Source organism: Oncorhynchus nerka, linkage group LG24 (genome assembly GCF_034236695.1).
Source record: "Oncorhynchus nerka isolate Pitt River linkage group LG24, Oner_Uvic_2.0, whole genome shotgun sequence".
NCBI lineage: Eukaryota > Metazoa > Chordata > Actinopteri > Salmoniformes > Salmonidae > Oncorhynchus > Oncorhynchus nerka.
The window spans coordinates 34,624,604-34,645,714 of record NC_088419.1 but is presented as its reverse complement, the minus strand read 5'-3'; the positions used below and the strand labels follow the sequence as shown (position 1 = coordinate 34,645,714).

General features: G+C 44.4%; 1 protein-coding gene across 5 annotated transcripts in view; it reads right to left on the bottom strand.

The window, feature by feature from the left end:
• Positions 1-21,111, bottom strand: part of LOC115107493 (neurexin-3b-like) — a 357,997-nt gene that overhangs the window by 107,810 nt on the left and 229,076 nt on the right. For all 5 annotated transcript variants that reach the window (XR_010460882.1, XM_065008838.1, XM_065008839.1 and 2 more), the window contains exon 14: positions 18,786-18,967. Coding sequence is in view for 4 of the 5 variants with exons in the window: in XM_065008838.1 (XP_064864910.1) it covers positions 18,786-18,967 (182 nt within the window). In the remaining variant the exon portion in view is untranslated. The remainder of the gene's footprint in view (positions 1-18,785; positions 18,968-21,111) is intronic.

Here is a 21,111-nt window from a genome sequence, read left to right as displayed (position 1 = left end):
TCCTCTCCTCTGACCCACCGGAATGTTCTTTAGTCCTACGTAAATGTATAAAAGATAAGTGGATCAATTAACCATGCTTTTCCTTATATCTCAGTCTGCTCCATCAGAGGGCTGAATCAGAAGGTTCTCTGCGAAGTCCGCTCCGGAGGAAGGGAAGTCTGCTCCGGAGGAAGGGAAATCCGCTCCGGAGGAAGGGAAGTCCGCTCCGGAGGGAAGTCCGCTCCGGAGGAAGGGAAATCAGCTCCGGAGGAAGGGAAATCCGCTCCGGAGGAAGGGAAGTCCGCTCCGGAGGAAGGGAAATCAGCTCCGGAGGAAGGGAAGTCTGCTCCGGAGGAAGGGAAATCCGCTCCGGAGGAAGGGAAGTCCGCTCCGGAGGAAGGGAAATCCGCTCCGGAGGAAAGGAAATCCACTCCGGAGGAAGGGAAATCCACTCCGGAGGAAGGGAAATCCGCTCCGGAGGAAAGGAAATCCACTCCGGAGGAAGGGAAATCCGCTCCGGAAGAAGGGAAGTCCGCTCCGGAGGAAGGGAAGAGTCAGAAGGTTGGGAAGTCATGTCTGTATCGATGTCGGACATCTGTCACCGATAGCATAACGTTGGCTCATACTGTCATGGCTGCCAGAGACGAAGAGAGGTCTATAGGGTCAGAACTAAGGGTTTTACTGAATAAGGAACTAGTGTAGAAGCATTCTCTCTCTCTATCTCTCTCTCACTCGATGGCTGGAGAGTTCATGATCCCCTGTCTTAACATCATTTGTAGCTTTAGGATAAAGGGGGCATGACCTGCCAGATCTATAAGTATTCCCAGTCAGGTAACTGTCAATACTACAAAGCTTACAGTCTCTAAAAATAGCATTGTGATTCCAGAATGGTGTAGAAAGACAGTAAGTTTCATACATTAGTTAAAGAGGAAAACATACATGGCAGGAATCTGTACTACTCACTAATATGGCATTGTTACCATTCCACAATATCGGAGGAAAGATGTTATAGTTTAACATATCCAATCGCAACACCATCTGCTGAGATTGTTCCTGTTTCACACGTGTAACCTGCCCAATGGCGTGGTGTGAAATGGAAATGTGTTTTTTTTGCATTTCCTAACTCCCCCTGAGAGTGACGTCATGGCCAAGAGCGCCTTGCAGACAGATTTCAAGTAGTCAGCTCAGAGATTCAAACTAGCAACCTTTCGGTTACTGGCAAACGCCACTGCTGTGGAGGTCGATATTATTATTTTTAAAATAATTTTGTCTCATCGCTGCAACTCCCCAACGGACCCGCCTAACTGCACTCCTTAACACCTGCCAGCTTAACCCGGAAGCCAGCCGCACCAATGTGTCGGAGGAAACACCGTTCAACTGCAGGCAGCCAGCCCGCCACAAGGAGTTGCTTGTAAAGCCTCACCTAACACAGACGATGGGCCAATTGTGCACCGTCTATGGGACTTCCGACCACGGCCAGTTGTAGCACAGCCCGGGATATGAACCCGGGTCTGTTGTAACGCCTCTAGCTGCATGCAGTGCCTTAGACCTCTGCGCCACTCGGGAGGCCCCTGTAATACTTTGTTGGCAAGGGACTGGGCACTCCATAAAAAGATAAGAACAGGGACTACAGGAAATGTTCATATCTGTAGATGGCCCTCACAGCACCATTTCAACCTCCAATAGAAACTGACACAAATAAGTCACAGTCATCATGCAAATATGTATTTTTGGAAATATATCTTATAGATATCACAATAGTTATTACTATCAGCCTTTTCTATTTACAAAATATGTATATATTTGATATTCATGTTCCTATTTATTGTGTCAGTTCTGCAGTCTTAGATACCAGGCAAATACACACACACAGAGTCAATATGTGGAGATTAAATCAACAAAATAGAGAGAGGTTCTCAGTCAGTCACATTTTTGCTCAGATTGCGAGAGAGAGCTAGACTTTCCTGTTTGATCTACTCTTTCTTTTTTTGAGATGAGAGAAAGAAAGTGCTCGCTGCTTTCGCCAGCAGGTACTTAATCTTCTCTGAATACATACTAGACGAAGGAGCTCTCTCTCTCTCTCTCTCTCTCTCTCTCTCTCTCTCTCTCTCTCTCTCTCTCTCTCTCTCTCTCTCTCTCTCTCTCATAGTAGATTTATTTTCTAATGTTAAAATGTATCAGTTCAGCAACTTGCAATTCATCATCCCTTTCTTGTCAATAATCCAAGAAGCAGTCAATTTGGCTAAATGTGCCTAGCTCTCTTCTTATTTATTTCTCACAGCCTGATATCTGCGAGCTGAGCGGAGGTATCGGCGGCGGCATCCCAGGTGAGAACAGAGGAGAGGAAAGAAACGAGAGCCTCACTGTGCTGCCGAGGTGACAGAGACAGAGCTGTGGAGGGATTTAAGGGTGTCTCTGGCAGTGAGATGGCGCCTAGCCTTGTGTCTGAGATACGCTGCCTGGCATATCGATCCCTGAGCACTGTGATCTTTCATTACTCCTCGCGCCAGAGCAGGCGTCTCATCAATCACAATGAAGTCTCACCGTGTACAGAGGAAATTTGAAAATGGCCGCTGGCCCGCCGTCTTTCTCAAACCCAAGTTTGAGTTTTGATCGGTGGTGAGAAACTTTCATCCTGTCTGTAAGTTAAATCTCTCTGTTTGATGAGTGTCAGATGCACAACAGCTGCCCTGAACATTAGAAAATTGACACCTTGGCTTATCAGCTGGGATGTATGTGGTATGACGACACTACTTGACAAAGTAACAAAGTAGAAGTTCAATTGAAATTCACTGGCATATCACTGTAGCCAAGACACACCCACTGAGCCGAGTCTTCTGATCCTGCTCAGAAATCACAAATATCTTCCCCTCTTTGCTTCGTTCACTTTCCTTCTTATTCTCCCGCTCTGTCTCCCTCTCTCTCTTCTGACATATTCTCCCTCATTCACTCTCTCCTTCTCTCCCTCCCTGTAGCCCTTGTTCTCTTCCACTTTCTCCCTCTGCCCAAATCTCCTCCCTCTTACTCCCCTTTCTCTCGCTCCTCTCTTCTACTCAGGGAAGTGGGAACTCATGCATTACAACAGAGCTGCTGTGGAACACAACCATTTGTCCCCCAGAGGGATAAATTGTCAAGGAGCAGACACTGTTTGTGTTTCTCATTGAATTTTTCATCTTGGACAATGAAATATACATCAATGAGGGTTGCTGCATACTAAGGACCTGGCCAATGGCCATCCAATGGAAGTGCATCAATAAACCATAACACAGCCTCATCAATCATTTATGTTTAGTGGAACAATAAAGACAACAAACAATATAGCAGGGCATAGTGTTGGGGAAGGACTGGGAGGACAAAGCAAAGAGGTAAACACTAGAAATTAAATAGTATTAAAAAAAACGTTTTTATCCACCTCCACTGCTTTTGTAATTACAACAAAACACAGTGCATAGAGCTGGGGCCAGAGCCAGGGTTCTAACTTGATCAGTTATGTCTCCCTCTCTCTCTCTGTGTCCCCCTCTCTCTCTGTCCCTCTCTCTCCTGGAGAAGAAAGAAGGCACAATATATTGAAATTCCCAGAATGCTTTGCGGTCAGGGTTGTTTGACTGACAGCCACATCTCCCCACGGAACCCTCAGATCTGTTTGGAGTGTCATCGCTGATGTTCCACTGTGTGTGTGTGTGTGTGTGTGTGTTTGAGAGATGCGTGTGTGTGTGTGTGTGTTTGAGAGTGTGTGTGTGTGTGTGTGTGTTTGAGAGATGTGTGTGTGTGTGTGTGTGTTTGAGAGATGTGTGTGTGTGTGTGGGAGAGAGAATATTAACACTCTAAGGCCTCTTTTCATTTAACTGGTATTACTCCTCTATGCAATTTTCTTCTGAGCCCTTTTCAAAAGTAATCAATTGGTTATGATCGGTACTCAGGTATCGTTAAGGCAAATGCTAGTGGCCAAATGTCAAGAAAGAGTATCATTATTCAGTACAGGTGCAAAATGTCAATGGACAGCCATTACTCATATACTTCAAATGTAATTTCATGTCAGTAACATATGGATCACTGATGTCTTTTGTACAGTTAACGTTTGTATTGCAATCTCTCTATACTTCCTTGGAGCAAGAAGACAAGAAGACAATAGGAAATGAAAAGGACAAGAGATAACCAACCGACTAATACTACTGATCATTAGTTATAGCTATGGAACAAAAATGTAAACGCCACATGCAACAATTTCACAGAGGTATAGTTCATATGAGGAAATCAGTCACTATAAATACATTTTATTAGGACCTAATCTATCGATTACATGACTGGGCAGGTGGCGCTGCCATGGGTGGTCAGGTCCACACACTAAGGAGCCAGGCACAGTCAATCAGAATTTAATCAGCTGTCCGAGTGGCTGGTGTCAGACGATCCTGCAGGTGAAGAAGCCAGATGTGGAGGTCCTGGGCATTTTAGATTGGCCTTTTATTGTCCCCAGCACAAAGTGCACCTGTATAATGATCATGCTGTTTAATTAGCTTCTTGATATGCAACACCTGTCAGGTGGATAGATTATTTTGGCAAAAGAGAAATGTTCACTATCAGGTATGTAAACAAATTTGTGCACAATTTTTTTGTGCCTATGAAACATTTATGGCATATTTGATTTCAGATCATGAAAGATGGAACCACGTCTTCACATGTTGGGTTTATATTTTTGTTAAGTATATTTCACTGAGGTAGGGGAACTCAATACAGGGTCTATACATCCTCCACTGTACACACACACACACACACACACACACACACACACACACACACACACACACACACACACACACACACACACACACACACAATGTAACTCCATAGATGCATCCTCCACTGTATATCTCAGTCCCTGCTTGGCGAATAAAAAATCACAGTGGATTCTAAAAATTAAAGACCTACACACACACGCATACACACACACGCACACAAGCACACAATCCACACACACCCTCTCATCTCCACAGCCTGTCAAAGAGAAAATGGACTCAGTGTGGTCTGGAATGCAATATAATATTTACCCACCCTTGCAGCCTGCCCCACACGCGTCTCATCTCACCCTGTAGGTCTCTCTGACCGCATCCCAAATGGCACCCTATTCCCTACACAGGCCTCTGATCAAAAGTAGCGCACAATGTAGGGAACAGGGTGTCATTTGGGACACATTCACTGTGTACTCTTGTCTGGAATGTACCTTTTTTCCCCCATCTGAATTAAAGTGAGGAGGCTCAAGCGGGTAATGGAATTCATTGTGGCATTGCAACATTAGAAATCCTGTCTGATTGCTTGGTAATGTATGCTGGATCCGATTGCAGGCTGGGTAGTAGAGAGACATACAGGATGTGAAGTGTCAGAGATCTCTGGGAGGAGAGGAGGAGAGAGGAGAGTAGTTGAAGAGTAGGCGGGGAGAGTAAAGGAGTGTGTTCAGACCACCTCTCAATCACCCTTTCTCATCAGATGTCTCAGAGATGTGATGAGGGACGTGTCTTTTGATGCAGTCAGTAGAGAGACAGTGTCGGACAGCACAAGGGCAAATAGATTTGGTCCTAAGGTTATAATACAGAATGTATTTGCACAGAAATACTATTTCCCTTTTATAAACAGATACTTTTTTTTTAGACTATGTCTAAAAGGATTTTGTGCTAAGGTATATTTCCCCCCTCTTTCTCTCTCCAGCTTTCTCACTTTCTCGCTCTCTCACCCCTCCTTCTCTCTCTCTCCCCTCTCTCTCTCTCTCTCTCTTTTTCTCTCTCCACCCCTCTCTCTGTGTGGCATGTCCTGGATAAGCTTCACCTGCAGCTATGTACATTCCCTGGCATGAGACTGTGTGAGTCACGACCAACACATCAGCCTCCTGGGCCAGGAGTTTTGTTGTGGATTTAAGAGGAGCTGGGACCTACGGTACAGAGCTGAAGTCTCATACAACACAATACACCACCACACAGCAGACACAGTGACTGTGCCACGAGTCAGGAGAGCCCAGGCATCCATTTTGTGACCATATTTTCCGTTGGTATGGATATTTTGTCTTACCTATGATTCAGTTGCTTTTGATGTCATAGCTTTTAAAAAATAGCTTTAAATGAGGTTCTGTTGTTATAAAACAAGAGTGATATTAGAAATAAATGGCTAATCAGTAAGCTTCTTGGATGGAGTCTATATGACTATAGAAAAGCTCAGTGTTTTTCTGTTTCATACTTTGCATAAGTAGTCCTTAAACAGTCTAGACCAATTTGAGAACTGGCATAAAGGCAAGGAAAAAGGGAAAAAAAGAAAAATTGCTCTAGTCTATATTGAGGTAATTGTTTGGAGTGTCCTCAAGCCAGCCATTCAGCAATACTCTAAATCGCCCTTCACGTCCAAAAAACAAACACTGCATTGTATTAGGAGGCGAGTAGCACAGTTTCAGTTCCATGATTACCAACACAAGCCTTGAGCTAGTTGTTCAAAGATGGAGAGAGAGAGAGAGGGATAGAGAGAGAGAAAGAGCGAGTTGGAAAGCGATGGAGAGAGATGGAGATAGAGATACAGGGAGATAGCGATAGAGAGAGATGGTAAGTAACGGTGTGACAGAGTTTAGAAAGATGGAGAGAGATAGGGAGTGAGAGAAATTAGAGAGATAGAGAGAGCCCAGTTTTTAAAAGTAGATAATGCCTCTGCAGCTTTACTTTCATCGTAATAACCTTTCATTGCTGTTAAAGGCACCAAATAATCCAGCATAAAATATACCATAGCATCAGTGGTTGCTAGTAGGGCAGTGGTGGTCATGAACTTTGTCAGCCGGTGATTGTCAAGCACATAACTGCTGGTCTCATGATAATTGACCGTTAATTAACAGAAACACATTTAGCATCTCCTGGCTTCCACGCATCACCTACAAGCCACTGATGCAGACCTTTCTAACATCTGCATTTAAAAATGATAATAAATCACTGTAATATAGTCTACACTATCACAATGAATCCATTATTTATTTTAGACAGGTCTAAAGAAACACGATATGAAGAAAATGTAGTCTATTTCAGAAGACAACATTTAGCAGACAAGATTTGCTTAGATTGCCGTGCTTTTATTTTATATTATCTTATAGTATGAAGAATACAATTGAACATAGCTGAATAAAATAGAAAGGATATTTTCTCTAAACGATTTCCGACGGATTGAGCAGGTGTTTCTATTCTGTGTTGAGGGGTTCACAAAGAAACAGGTCCTCCTAAATGCTTCATTTAGACTTATTTATGTCACTTTAGTTGTGATACAAACGTTTGGCCATATGTTTGGATTTTTAATTCATTCTAACGCTGCATGATGTGACTAATGATGATTTGAAAAAAGTTGCATGAAAGGCATGAGCTCCGATTTGTTTCTTGTGCAGGCTACACACACTTCATCAGTCTCTCATTCACAATTTGACAAGCACTTGATAATATTGTCACCAGGCATCAAATTTCCCAGCGGCATCCCCCTTATGTGGCCATAATGCCCCCTAAGAAAATCCATGCCTTTTGTGGCCAAAGTGTCCATTGTTCCCTTTGGCTAAATGTAATAATTATAATTCCCTTCTCCCGGCTGCCATCGCCTTGCTCCGAAGCACCTCTCACTCACATGGCTCTCTCTTCTTATTAGCCAATACCTGTCACGTGACCTCATCTTTACTAGATGCTGTTCCTCCACTAACCTCATTGCAACTCCCCTCCAAGTCTCCGACCACTACCTTGTATCCTTTTCCCTCTCGCTCTCATCCAACACTTCCCACACTGCCCCTACTCGGATGGTATCGCGCCGTCCCAACCTTCGCTCTCTCTCCCCCGCTACTCTCTCCTCTTCCATCCTATCATCTCTTCCCTCTGCTCAAACCTTCTCCAACCTATCTCCTGATTCTGCCTCCTCAACCCTCCTCTCCTCCCTTTCTGCATCCTTTGACTCTCTATGTCCCCTATCCTCCAGGCCGGCTCGGTCCTCCCCTCCCGCTCCGTGGCTCGACGACTCATTGCGAGCTCACAGAACAGGGCTCCGGGCAGCCGAGCGGAAATGGAGGAAAACTCGCCTCCCTGCGGACCTGGCATCCTTTCACTCCCTCCTCTCTACATTTTCCTCCTCTGTCTCTGCTGCTAAAGCCACTTTCTACCACTCTAAATTCCAAGCATCTGCCTCTAACCCTAGGAAGCTCTTTGCCACCTTCTCCTCCCTCTTGAATCCTCCTCCCCTCCCCCCCTCCTCCCTCTCTGCAGATGACTTCGTCAACCATTTTGAAAAGAAGGTCGACGACATCCGATCCTCGTTTGCTAAGTCAAACGACACCGCTGGTTCTGCTCACACTGCCCTACCCTGTGCTCTGACCTCTTTCTCCCCTCTCTCTCCAGATGACATCTCGCGTCTTGTGACGGCCGGCCGCCCAACAACCTGCCCGCTTGACCCTATCCTCCTCTCTTCTCCAGACCATCTCCGGTGACCTTCTCCCTTACCTCACCTCGCTCATCAACTCATCCCTGACCGCTGGCTACGTCCCTCCCGTCTTCAAGAGAGCGAGAGTTGCACCCCTTCTGAAAAACCTACACTCAATCCCTCCGATGTCAACAACTACAGACCAGTATCCCTTCTTTCTTTTCTCTCCAAAACTCTTGAACGTGCCGTCCTTGGCCAGCTCTCCCGCTATCTCTCTCAGAATGACCTTCTTGATCCAAATCAGTCAGGTTTCAAGACTAGTCATTCAACTGAGACTGCTCTTCTCTGTATCACGGAGGCGCTCCGCACTGCTAAAGCTAACTCTCTCTCCTCTGCTCTCATCCTTCTAGACCTATCGGCTGCCTTCGATACTGTGAACCATCAGATCCTCCTCTCCACCCTCTCCGAGTTGGGCATCTCCGGCGCGGCCCACGCTTGGATTGCGTCCTACCTGACAGGTCGCTCCTACCAGGTGGCGTGGCGAGAATCCGTCTCCTCACCACGTGCTCTCACCACTGGTGTCCCCCAGGGCTCTGTTCTAGGCCCTCTCCTATTCTCGCTATACACCAAGTCACTTGGCTCTGTCATAACCTCACATGGTCTCTCCTATCATTGCTATGCAGACGACACACAATTAATCTTCTCCTTTCCCCCTTCTGACGACCAGGTGGCGAATCGCATCTCTGCATGTCTGGCAGACATATCAGTGTGGATGACGGATCATCACCTCAAGCTGAACCTCGGCAAGACGGAGCTGCTCTTCCTCCCGGGAAGGACTGCCCGTTCCATGATCTCGCCATCACGGTTGACAACTCCATTGTGTCCTCGTCCCAGAGCGCTAAGAACCTTGGCGTGATCCTGGACAACACCCTGTCGTTCTCAAATAACATCAAGGCGGTGGCCCGTTCCTGTAGGTTCATGCTCTACAACATCCGCAGAGTACGACCCTGCCTCACACAGGAAGCGGCGCAGGTCCTAATCCAGGCACTTGTCATCTCCCGTCTGGATTACTGCAACTCGCTGTTGGCTGGGCTCCCTGCCTGTGCCATTAAACCCCTACAACTCATCCAGAACGCCGCAGCCCGTCTGGTGTTCAACCTTCCCAAGTTCTCTCACGTCACCCCGCTCCTCCGCTCTCTCCACTGGCTTCCAGTTGAAGCTCGCATCCGCTACAAGACCATGGTGCTTGCCTACGGAGCTGTGAGGGGAACGGCACCTCAGTACCTCCAGGCTCTGATCAGGCCCTACACCCAAACAAGGGCACTGCGTTCATCCACCTCTGGCCTGCTCGCCTCCCTACCACTGAGGAAGTACAGTTCCCGCTCAGCCCAGTCAAAACTGTTCGCTGCTCTGGCCCCCCAATGGTGGAACAAACTCCCTCACGACGCCAGGACAGCGGAGTCAATCACCACCTTCCGGAGACACCTGAAACCCCACCTCTTTAAGGAATACCTAGGATAGGATAAAGTAATCCTTCTCCCCCCTTAAAAGACCTAGATGCACTATTTTAAAGTGGCTGTTCCACTGGATGTCATAAGGTGAAAGCACCAATTTGTAAGTCGCTCTGGATAAGAGCGTCTGCTAAATTACTTAAATGTAATGTAAATGTGATCGGGTCCTTCTCACAGGCATCTCAGCTCCGTAGTAGACAGACACATCGGGAATGCAACTGCAAGCATCCTTCTTATCCAATTCAGAGGTGCATATAGAAGAACTGTCCACATTGACTTTTCGTCAGCCAATAAGATGAGTAGGCCTAACCAACAGCAAAAACACTGGCCTGTGTCAATCTACATTCCCCCATAGTACAAAAGTTGACCTATTCTATTCTGTGTGAGAAATGTACTGTATATTCCAAACATAGTCTGTGCCAGTTGTGGGATGCAATATATCCCAAATGAATACAACCACTAGCATCAAAACCCCTTTTCGAGGCTGAGGATCAATGAGGCTGATGCAACTGATCGGATAGTTTACCTTAAAATGTTGATAAACCATTAGGCTATTTCTTCACACTATAAGGGCAGCAATGCACACACGGCAGTAGGCTATAAGTGTGAATGTTCCATTCTCAAAAGTGACCGCAAATGCGATTATGCATGTGATGCTTTATTATAAAGGTGCATTTTTATGGTGAAAATGTTCTTCCCCAAACTTGACACTCACGCGCTGCGTATGTATGCCAGTTAGGCTCTACACCGGTCTCTAAAGCAGCTTAATGTTCTTCATTTTAAGAAGTTATTTGGTCACTTTAGTTGTAATACAAAAACCTTGTCAACATATAGGTCTATGGGCTAGGCTACATGAGGTGTGATACAAACCTTATTAAAACATATAGGTCTATGGGCTAGGCTACATGAGGTGTGATACAAACCTTATTAAAACATATAGGTCTATGGGCTAGGCTACATGAGGTGTGATACAAACCTTATTAAAACATATAGGTCTATGGGCTAGGCTACATGAGGTGTGATACTAACCTTATTAAAACATATAGGTCTATGGGCTAGGCTACATGAGGTGTGATACAAACCTTATTAAAACATATAGGTCTATGGGCTAGGCTACATGAGGTGTGATACTAACCTTATTAAAACATAGGTCTAGGTCTATGGGCTAGGCTACATGAGGTGTGATACTAACCTTATTAAAACATATAGGTCTATGGGCTAGGCTACATGAGGTGTGATACTAACCTTATTAAAACATATAGGTCTATGGGCTAGGCTACATGAGGTGTGATACTAACCTTATTAAAACATATAGGTCTATGGGCTAGGCTACATGAGGTGTGATACTAACCTTATTAAAACATATAGGTCTATGGGCTAGGCTACATGAGGTGTGATACTAACCTTATTAAAACATATAGGTCTATGGGCTAGGCTACATGAGGTGTGATACTAACCTTATTAAAACATATAGGTCTATGGGCTAGGCTACATGAGGTGTGATACAAACCTTATTAAAACATATAGGTCTATGGGCTAGGCTACATGAGGTGTGATACTAACCTTATTAAAACATATAGGTCTATGGGCTAGGCTACATGAGGTGTGATACAAACCTTATTAAAACATATAGGTCTATGGGCTAGGCTACATGAGGTGTGATACTAACCTTATTAAAACATACAGGTCTATGGGCTAGGCTACATGAGGTGTGATACTAACCTTATTAAAACATATAGGTCTATGGGCTAGGCCACGTGAGGTGTGATACTAACCTTATTAAAACATATAGGTCTATGGGCTAGGCTACATGACGTGTGGGACTATGATTTGAAAAAGTTGCAAAAAAAGGCATACTCTGTTTCTTGCCTTATACTGCAACACACTGGGCATCATTCACAAGTGATAGGCTAATATTGTTACCAATCAGACTATTCTTAATTTAGTCTCATCTTTACATATACTAAATAATATATGTGTGAAATTAGTTTGGATTTAGAATGGACCATTATCACGCACCTGTCTCGGAACAGGGGCAGGTAAAAAAAAATTACATGTCACATGAACTTCACTTAAATAGCGAATGGAGGACGTTTTTCCCATGGTTCATTTTCATGCCAGCCAGGTAGGCTATACACCTGTTGAAAAGCCAAGCAATGTGTTTAATATTAGGAAAGTTGGAAAATAATTATAGTAGACCCAGCCTATAGAAAGCTGTTTTCTCATGCAATTGCATAGCCTATAGAAATGTTGCACAACATGAGCTCAGGGGCTCTCATGAAGTGTTTGATTTTGTTTTTTTCCGATTACATTTGCATTGATGTCAAAGTGATTAGAGGGGCAGTAGTTTTGAGTACCAGGCAGTTAGCACATTTGGTAGGCCACTAATGACTATCAGCAGCATCAGAGCTTGAAGAAGCCTATTTACCGTGACTGTGGTCATGACTCGTGACCGCCGGTGTGGTGGTAATACGACTACCACCCCGTAGCACTCACTTCCGTCATCATGAAGTGCTTTGAGAGACTAGTCAAGGACCATATCACCTCCACCCTACCTGACACCCTAGACCCACTCCAATTTGCTTACCGCCCAAATAGGTCCACAGACGATGCAATCTCAACCACACTGCACACTGCCCTAACCCATCTGGACAAGAGGAATACCTATGTGAGAATGCTGTTCATCGACTACAGCTCGGCATTTAACACCATAGTGCCCTCCAAGCTCGTCATCAAGCTCGAGACCCTGGGTCTCGACCCCGCCCTGTGCAACTGGGTACTGGACTTCCTGACGGGCCGCCCCCAGGTGGTGAGGGTAGGCAACAACATCTCCACCCCGCTGATCCTCAACACTGGGGCCCCACAAGGGTGCGTTCTGAGCCCTCTCCTGTACTCCCTGTTCACCCACGACTGCGTGGCCACGCATGCCTCCAACTCAATAATCAAGTTTGACGACACAACAGTGGTAGGCTTGATTACCAACAACGACGAGACGGCCTACAGGGAGGAGGTGAGGGCCCTCGGAGTGTGGTGTCAGGAAAATAACCTCAACACTCAACGTCAACAAAACTAAGGAGATGATTGTGGACTTCAGGAAACAGCAGAGGGAACACCCCCCTATCCACATCGATGAAACAGTAGTGGAGAGGGTAGTAAGTTTTAAGTTCCTCGGCGTACACATCACAGACAAACTGAATTGGTCCACCCACACAGACAGCATCGTGAAGAAGGCGCAGCAGCGCCTCTTCAACCTCAGGAGGCTGAAGAAATTCGGCTTGTCACCAAAAGCACTCACAAACTTCTACAGATGCACAATCGAGAGCATCCTGTCGGGCTGTATCATGCCTGGTACGGCAACTGCTCCGCCCACAACCGTAAGGCTCTCCAGAGGGTAGTGAGGTCTGCACAACGCATCACCGGGGGCAAACTACCTGCCCTCCAGGACACCTACACCACCCGATGTCACAGGAAGGCTATAAAGATAATCAAGGACAGCAACCACCCGAGCCACTGCCTGTTCACCCCGCTATCATCCAGAAGGTGAGGTCAGTACAGGTGCATCAAAGCTGGGACCGAGAGACTGAAAAACAGCTTCTATCTCAAGGCCATCAGACTGTTAAACAGCCACCACTAACATGGAGTGGCTGCTGCAAACACACTGACTCAACTCCAGCCACTTTAATAATGGGAATTGATGGGAAATGATGTAAAATATATCACTAGCCACTTTAAACAATGCTACCTAATATAATGTTTACATACCCTACATTATTCACCTCATATGTATATGTATATACTGTACTCTATATCATCTACTGCATCCTTATGTAATACATGTATCACTAGCCACTTTAACTATGCCACTTTGTTTAAATACTCATCTCATATGTATATACTGCACTCAATACCATCTACTGTATCTTGCCTATGCCGCTCTGTACCATCACTCATTCATATATCTTTATGTACATATTCTTTATCCCCTTACAGTTGTGTCTATAAGGTAGTAGTTTTGGAATTGTTAGCTAGATTACTTGTTGGTTATTACTGCATTGTCGGAACTAGAAGCACAAGCATTTCGCTACACTCGCACTAACATCTGCTAACCATGTGTATGTGACAAATAAAAATGTAATTTGATTTGATTTGATTTGAATTGAATACAGTCACCGTAACAGCCCTAGTTGCTAGTACAAAACCATAGAAATAGAATGACTAGAATGACCTGAACGGGATATTTATTTTTTATTTCTATGGTACCCACTAGTCATACTTTTCATATGTTTTTGCATCATATGAAGGCATAATACTAAGAGATGCTTTAAAGAATAGAGGGTTTACAGAAATCAACGATGCAATGAATAGTTTGAATGACTTAAAAACCAGATGACGCCAGTTCTCGGTTCTCCATACTTCTCCAATTCCATTCTTCTGTCTCATTAGAAACCTATCAGTTCCAAAGAGCAGTCCCTGTAAGCCATTTCAGCGACGTCTTAGCAACGGTAGCTAGCTAATCCTAACACATCCAGTTGCTAATGATCCTAAAGGCTAAGTGATCCCTGAGGGGATGAATGTCTGTGATAAGACCTTTGGTTAGACAAGTCTTCAGTGTAGTCGCTATGTAATCCTTTTAACCGTTTCTGTCTGATTCAGGGGGTAACAACACAGGATGGGTTGACATCTGTCACTTTGAATCATTATCTGCACTGTAATAGATTTGAACTGGGCTCGATGATGTTCTGTTCATCGGCGGTATTGTGTAGCGGAGGTCTTCGACTGTCCATTAGTCTTTATCTAAGGGCTACGGTTGAGGAGCTAAATATGTGATGTTGAAATTCTAAAAGATGTCACTGGCGGCTCTAATGTTAACGTAGAATAAGGTTATGGAGAATAAACAGTATTTTAAAACAACGACCAGAAATATACCTGTAAGTATTGACCAGTGTTAAACTTGAGCATGTACTGTGACTATACATGGTTTTCTAATGATAAATGAATTAGCCTTTTGCTTTGTGAGACTACGGGAATGAAGAAATGTATTTCTAACGAGTTGGAGACGAATTACAACTGATATGAAGCTTGGCTGGAAAGTGCCGCTCAGCTCTGAGATAGAAAGAATAGGATTAAAAATGCATTTGATTTCCTTCCTATCGAGGTTTCTGCAATTACGAAGCCAGTTAAAATGAGGAGCGGCATTTTCCTATCTCTTTCCCTCACACACTAATGGACACACACACACACACACACACACACACACACACACACACACACACACACACACACACACACACACACACACACACACACACACACACACACGAACACACGAACACACAGACACACAGACACACAGACACACAGACACACAGACACACAGACACACACCCACCCCTGCACACAGACATTCCTCTAGACTGTAAAGCAGCTATATAAAAACACTACTTGGCCTTCATGTTGTGTGACCAGATGGTGAGGTTGGAGCAGTGTACATCCAGCAGCACATTGCAACACACTCCAGAGACGAGGGGAGTCTTTGAGGAGAGAAAGACTCTCAATCTGTTGGTGTAATTGTATCCCTCTCTGCTCTTCATACTTCTCTGACTCTCTCCTCAACATCCCTACTTTCACACCCCATCAGCACACGGCACTTTTCCAATAAATACGTTTGGCATCGCTATAGTCGGTGGCCATCTTTGTTGACTATTATGTCAATAAGTCAACCACAACAACAAAAACAAGGGATATTGAATAGGTCTGTTCCGGTGAACATATTACCGCCACACCGGCGGTCACGACTCATGATGGCAGTCAAATTCCAAGTGACTGCTTTGTCATGGTAATTAGGCTTCTCCAAACTCTGATGCTGCTGATGGTCATTAGTATCCTACCAAACTTGCTAACTGCCTGGTACTCAGCACTGCCTGGTACTCTGCCTGGTACTCAGCACTCTCAGCACTATTGTCACGCTAATCAGTCTGAAATCAAAGCAAATGTAATTTAAAATCTAATCAAACACTTCATGAGAGCCCGTGAGCTCATATTGCGCAACATTTCTATAGGCTGTGCAATTGCACGAGAAGAGGAGGAGCCCATCAGCTTTCTATAGGCTAGGCCTACTCTATTTATTTTTCAACTTTCCTAATATTAAGCACATTGCTTCTCTTTACAACAGGAGTACAGCCTACCTGCCTGGCATGAAAATGAACCATGGGAAAAGTGTCCTCCATTTGCTATTTAAGTGCCTACATTATGTATTACATGCATGTATTTTCCAGGGCCTCTGTTTAAATACAGTTGGTGATAATATGGTCCATTCTAAATCAAAACAAATTTCATACATATATTATTTAGTATATGTAAAGACGAGATTCAATCAAAAATAGTGTGATGGGTGACAATATTAGCCGATCACGTGTGAATGATATATTATCACGTAATGTTGTCCATCTTAAGGCAAGAAACAACGCATGCTTTTGATTGACTTTTTCAAATCATAGTTGCACATCTCATGTAGCCTAGCCCATAGACCTATAACAGTGCATTTGTAAAGTGTACAGACCCCTTGACTTCTTCAAAATGTTGTTAGTTTACATCCTTCTTCTAAAATTGATGCCGCCACCATGCTTCACCGTAGGGATGGTGCCAGGTTTCCTCCAGGCGTGACGCTTGGCATATCAGGCCAAAGAGTTGAATCTTGGTTTCATGGTCTGAAAGTCTTTAGGTGGCTTTTGGCAAACTCCAAGCAGGCTGTCATGTGCCTTCCATCTGACCACTCTACCATAAAGGCCTGATTGGTGGAGTGTTGCAGAGATGGTTGTCCTTCTGGAAGGTTTTCCCATCTCCATAGAGGAACTCTGAAGCTCTGTCAGAGTGACCATCGGGTTCTTGGTCACCTCCCTGACCAAGGCCCTTCTCCCCGATTGCTCAGTTTGGCCGGGGTGGCCAGCCCTAGGAAGAGTCTTGGTGGTTCCAAACTTCTTCCATTTAAGAATGATGGTGGCCACTGTATTCCTGGGGACCTTAAATGCAGCAGAAATTATGTAGTACCCTTCCCCAGATCTGTGCCTCAAGATAATCCCGTCTCGGGGCACTACAGATAATTCCTTCGACCTCAGAGCTTGGTTTTTGCTCTGACATGCTTTGTCCTTATGGGGTATTGTGTGTAGATTGATGGGGATTTTAAAAAATGTAATCAATTTTAGAATAAGGTTGTAATGTAATAAAATGTGGAAACAGTCAAGGGGTCTAAATACTTTCCGAATGCACTGTATATTTTGATAAGGTGTGTATCATAACTAAAAGTGGCAAAATAACTTCTTTAAATTAAGCAGATTAATCCGCGTTACAATGGGTGTAGAACCTAACTGGCACACATACGCAGCGAGTGAGTTTAGAGTTTGGGGGAGATCATTTTCACAATACACATTTTTGCATCGTTCTAATAAAAGCATTACACGCATACTCACATTTGCGGTCACTTTTGAGAATGGGTTTTCCTGCTAATGGAACATACACACTTATAACCTACTACCATGTGCAAATTGCTGCGCTTATAATGTGAAGAAATAGCTTCATAGTTTATCAACATTTTAAGCTAAGCATTCTGATCTGTTGCATCTATGCACCTATGTTCAATTGCATTCTTCATACTATAAAATAATATAAAATAATGTCACAGAATTCTAAGCAAATCTGGTCTGCTAAATTAACGAGTGTAGCCTACAGCCATATGGCATAGTGTAGCCCACAGCCATATGGCATAGTGTAGCCCACAGCCATATGGCATAGTGTAGCCCACAGCCATATGGCATAGCCATAACAGGGCCTAACATGAGGACAACTCAGAGTATGCTATTCTGTTCTTCTGAAATAGACTACATTTTCTTCATATCATGTTTCTTTAGACCTGTCTAAAATAAATAATGGATTCATTGTGATAGTGTAGACTATATTACAGTGATTTATTCAACTTTTTACAATGTAGATGTTCCAAAGGTCTGCATCAGTGGCTTGTAGGCGATGCGTGGAAGCCAGGAGATGCTAAATGTGTTTATGTTAATTAACGGTCAATTATCATGAGACCAGCAGTTATTTGCTTGACAATCACCGGCTGACAAAATTTCATGACCCCCACGGTCCTCGTCATAACATATTAATGTTGCTGATTCACACAGGGTTTCCAGGCACAGTGATCGTGTTCTCCACATGCATCACATAGACATGGCTTATCAACTATTCATGCCTTAGAGTTTAGATTCACGGCGTTGTTTAGAGAGAAAGTCGTTCTGAGAGGATTGTGTGACATATAAAGTTAGAAAACAAGGGAGAAACAAGGGAGGGGAACATACTGTGATATCTATTATGGATAGCCCCCCTCCCCCGTTACAATTTGCTTCAACTTAAGTACCTCCCCATTCTCATTGCAGGTCATTGTTTAGAACAGTGTTCCTTAGTCCTGGTCCTGGGGACGCGAAGGGGTGGACAGGTTCCATTGTTGCCCTATAGCACTACACACCTGATTCAAATAATCAACTCTTGATCAAGCCATGAATTAGTAGAATCAGGTGTGTAGCGCTTTAACTAATGACTGTATCTGCTACTGTATGGAATCCCTGTAAATACACTGAGAACCATAGAACTAAAGAGGCCTTACAATGTGGGGCTGGATTTAGTCTCCCTGTCCAGGGTAAGACAGGAGACACAGTGTAGACTACACTGGTGCCCTTGAGAAAAAGACTTGGGGACACCATGCAGGCTAGCAGTAGACTAAAAGGCGACTTACGATGTGTAGTATAATATAGTTCCAGTACTGTACTGTGGCCCTGTCTTGGGGACACCATGTCATGATAACAGTAGGGACAACGGCAAGACTGAAACTGGACTTACGATGTGTAGCATGATGTAGTCACCGAGTCGCGGCGCGCTGTCGATGCGGACCAGGATGCCGTCCTTGATGGTGGTGCTGAAGCCCACAGCCAGGCGGTCGGTACGCGTGCTGGGCCTCTCGTTGTTAGGCCACGTGTACGTGATCAGACCCCCGCCCTTACCGAAGATATAGGTGGTACCAGCTGCAGAGGGAGAGAAGAAGAAGATGGAGGAAGATTACTTTATTGTCCAATGTACATGAATATGCAACGGAAATGTGTGCTCTGCATTATCCCAACCCCTCCAAAAACACAGATAAGGAAACATGGAGGGAGAAATGGGTAGAAAGAGAGAGAGAGAGAGAGAGAGAGAGAGAGAGAGGTAGAGAAAGGCAGAGAAAGAGAAGGTTGGAGAATGAATGAGATTCATGAATACAAGGTGCAAGCTTAATGGACTGGCCTATAACTACACACCAAGGACGGTGAGGTCACCGAGTTAAACTTGAACACAACAACACCTTTTTCTAATGTCTCCTCCAAACTGAATGCACCTTGTTTCGGATAAACGCTGCAAAAACCAAATCCTCCCCGAACCACATTGCCAATGGTGTAAAGGCAAATTCCTCCAAGTTCTATTTCAGGGTTTTAAATTCTAATCGTATTCAGAAAGACTTCCACCTGAGGTCGAAGACTTCAGCTCCCAGGGTGCATATCTGGCCTATAGTAGCTCTTAAATATAGACACTGCCTGGGAATAACAGGCACAGCAGTCAAAAACGGATAAGTCTTCCAATCCTCATGTATTAAACATAAGACTGCAACCTAAGAACAAAGGCCGGCATTGGAGAAAAAAAATCGACGAACCTTCCTCGAGTTTAAGTTAACAAATGCAGAGCAAGAAAAAAGGGGACTCTGGGACTGTGGCCTAACAGATCAGGGTATAAGTCAGAGATACCCCGTCCTATATATAGGCACAGTTTGATTAACACCACCGTTTGGGTCCAACTTGACTCCAAAATAGCTCTTCTATCAAACTGGGAATTGAGGCTGTATTTATGTGTTTATATATGTGTGTGTGTGCGTGCGGTTGTCTAAAACCCACTTAGACTTAGGCCATGCCACACCACCACTACAGTGGCAAACGTGCAGATGGTAGGCCAGACCTAGAGGGGAGAAATTGCAAGTGAAGTGCAATAGAGCATGCCCTTCCTCCCCATCTCTCCATCAGTGTATTCATTCATTGTTCCAACTCTCAGTCCTTCACCTCCAACATATTTATGGTTTATCTGGGTGGCTGTCTAGCAAACTCTTCTCTTAAACAGAAAACAGAGAGAGAGAGAGCGAGAGAGAGAGAGAGAGAGAATAAAGAGGGGGTAATAGGGAGAAAGAGAGAATAACAGTACATCTCTATAAGACCAAAATAATGGTGTTCCAAAAAAGGTCCAGTCGCCAGGACCACAAATACAAATTCCATCTAGACACTGTTGCCCTACTATACATACCTTGGCTTAAACATCAGCGCCACAGGTAACTTCCACAAAGCTGTGAAAGATCTGAGAGACAAGGCAAGAAGGGCCTTCTATGCCATCAAAAGGAACATAAAATTCAACATACCAATTAGGATCTGGTTAAAAATACTTGAATCAGTCAAAGAGCCCATTGCCCTTTATGGTTGTGAGGTCTGGGGTCCGCTCACCAACCAAGATTTCACAAAATGGGACAAACACCAAATTGAGACCAAATAATGCATGCAGAGCAGAATTAGGCCAATACCCACTAATTATCCAAATCCAGAAAACATCCGTTAAATTCTACAACCACCTAAAAGGAGGCGATTCCCAAACCTTCCATAACAAAGCCATCACCTACAGAGTGATGAACCTGGAGAAGAGTCCCCTAAGCAAGCTGGTTCTGGTGCTCTGTTTACAAACACAAACACACCCCACAGAGCCCCAGGACAGCAGCACAATTAGACCCAACCAAATCATGAGAAAACAAAAAGATAATTACTTGACACATTGGAAAGAAGTAACAAAAACACAGAGCAAACTAGAATGCTATTTGTCCCTAAACAGAGAGTACACCATGGCAGAATACCTGACCACAGTGACTAACCCAAACTTAAGGAAATCTTTGACTATGTACAGACTCAGTGAGCATAGCCTTGCTATTGAGAAAGGCCGCCGTAGGCAGACATGGCTCTCAAGAGAAGACAGGCTATGTGCACACTGCCCAGAAAATGAGGTGGAAACTGAGCTGCACTTCCTAACCTCCTACCCAATGTGACCATATTAGAGACACATATTTCCCTCAGATTACACAGATCAACAAAGAATTTGAAAACAAACC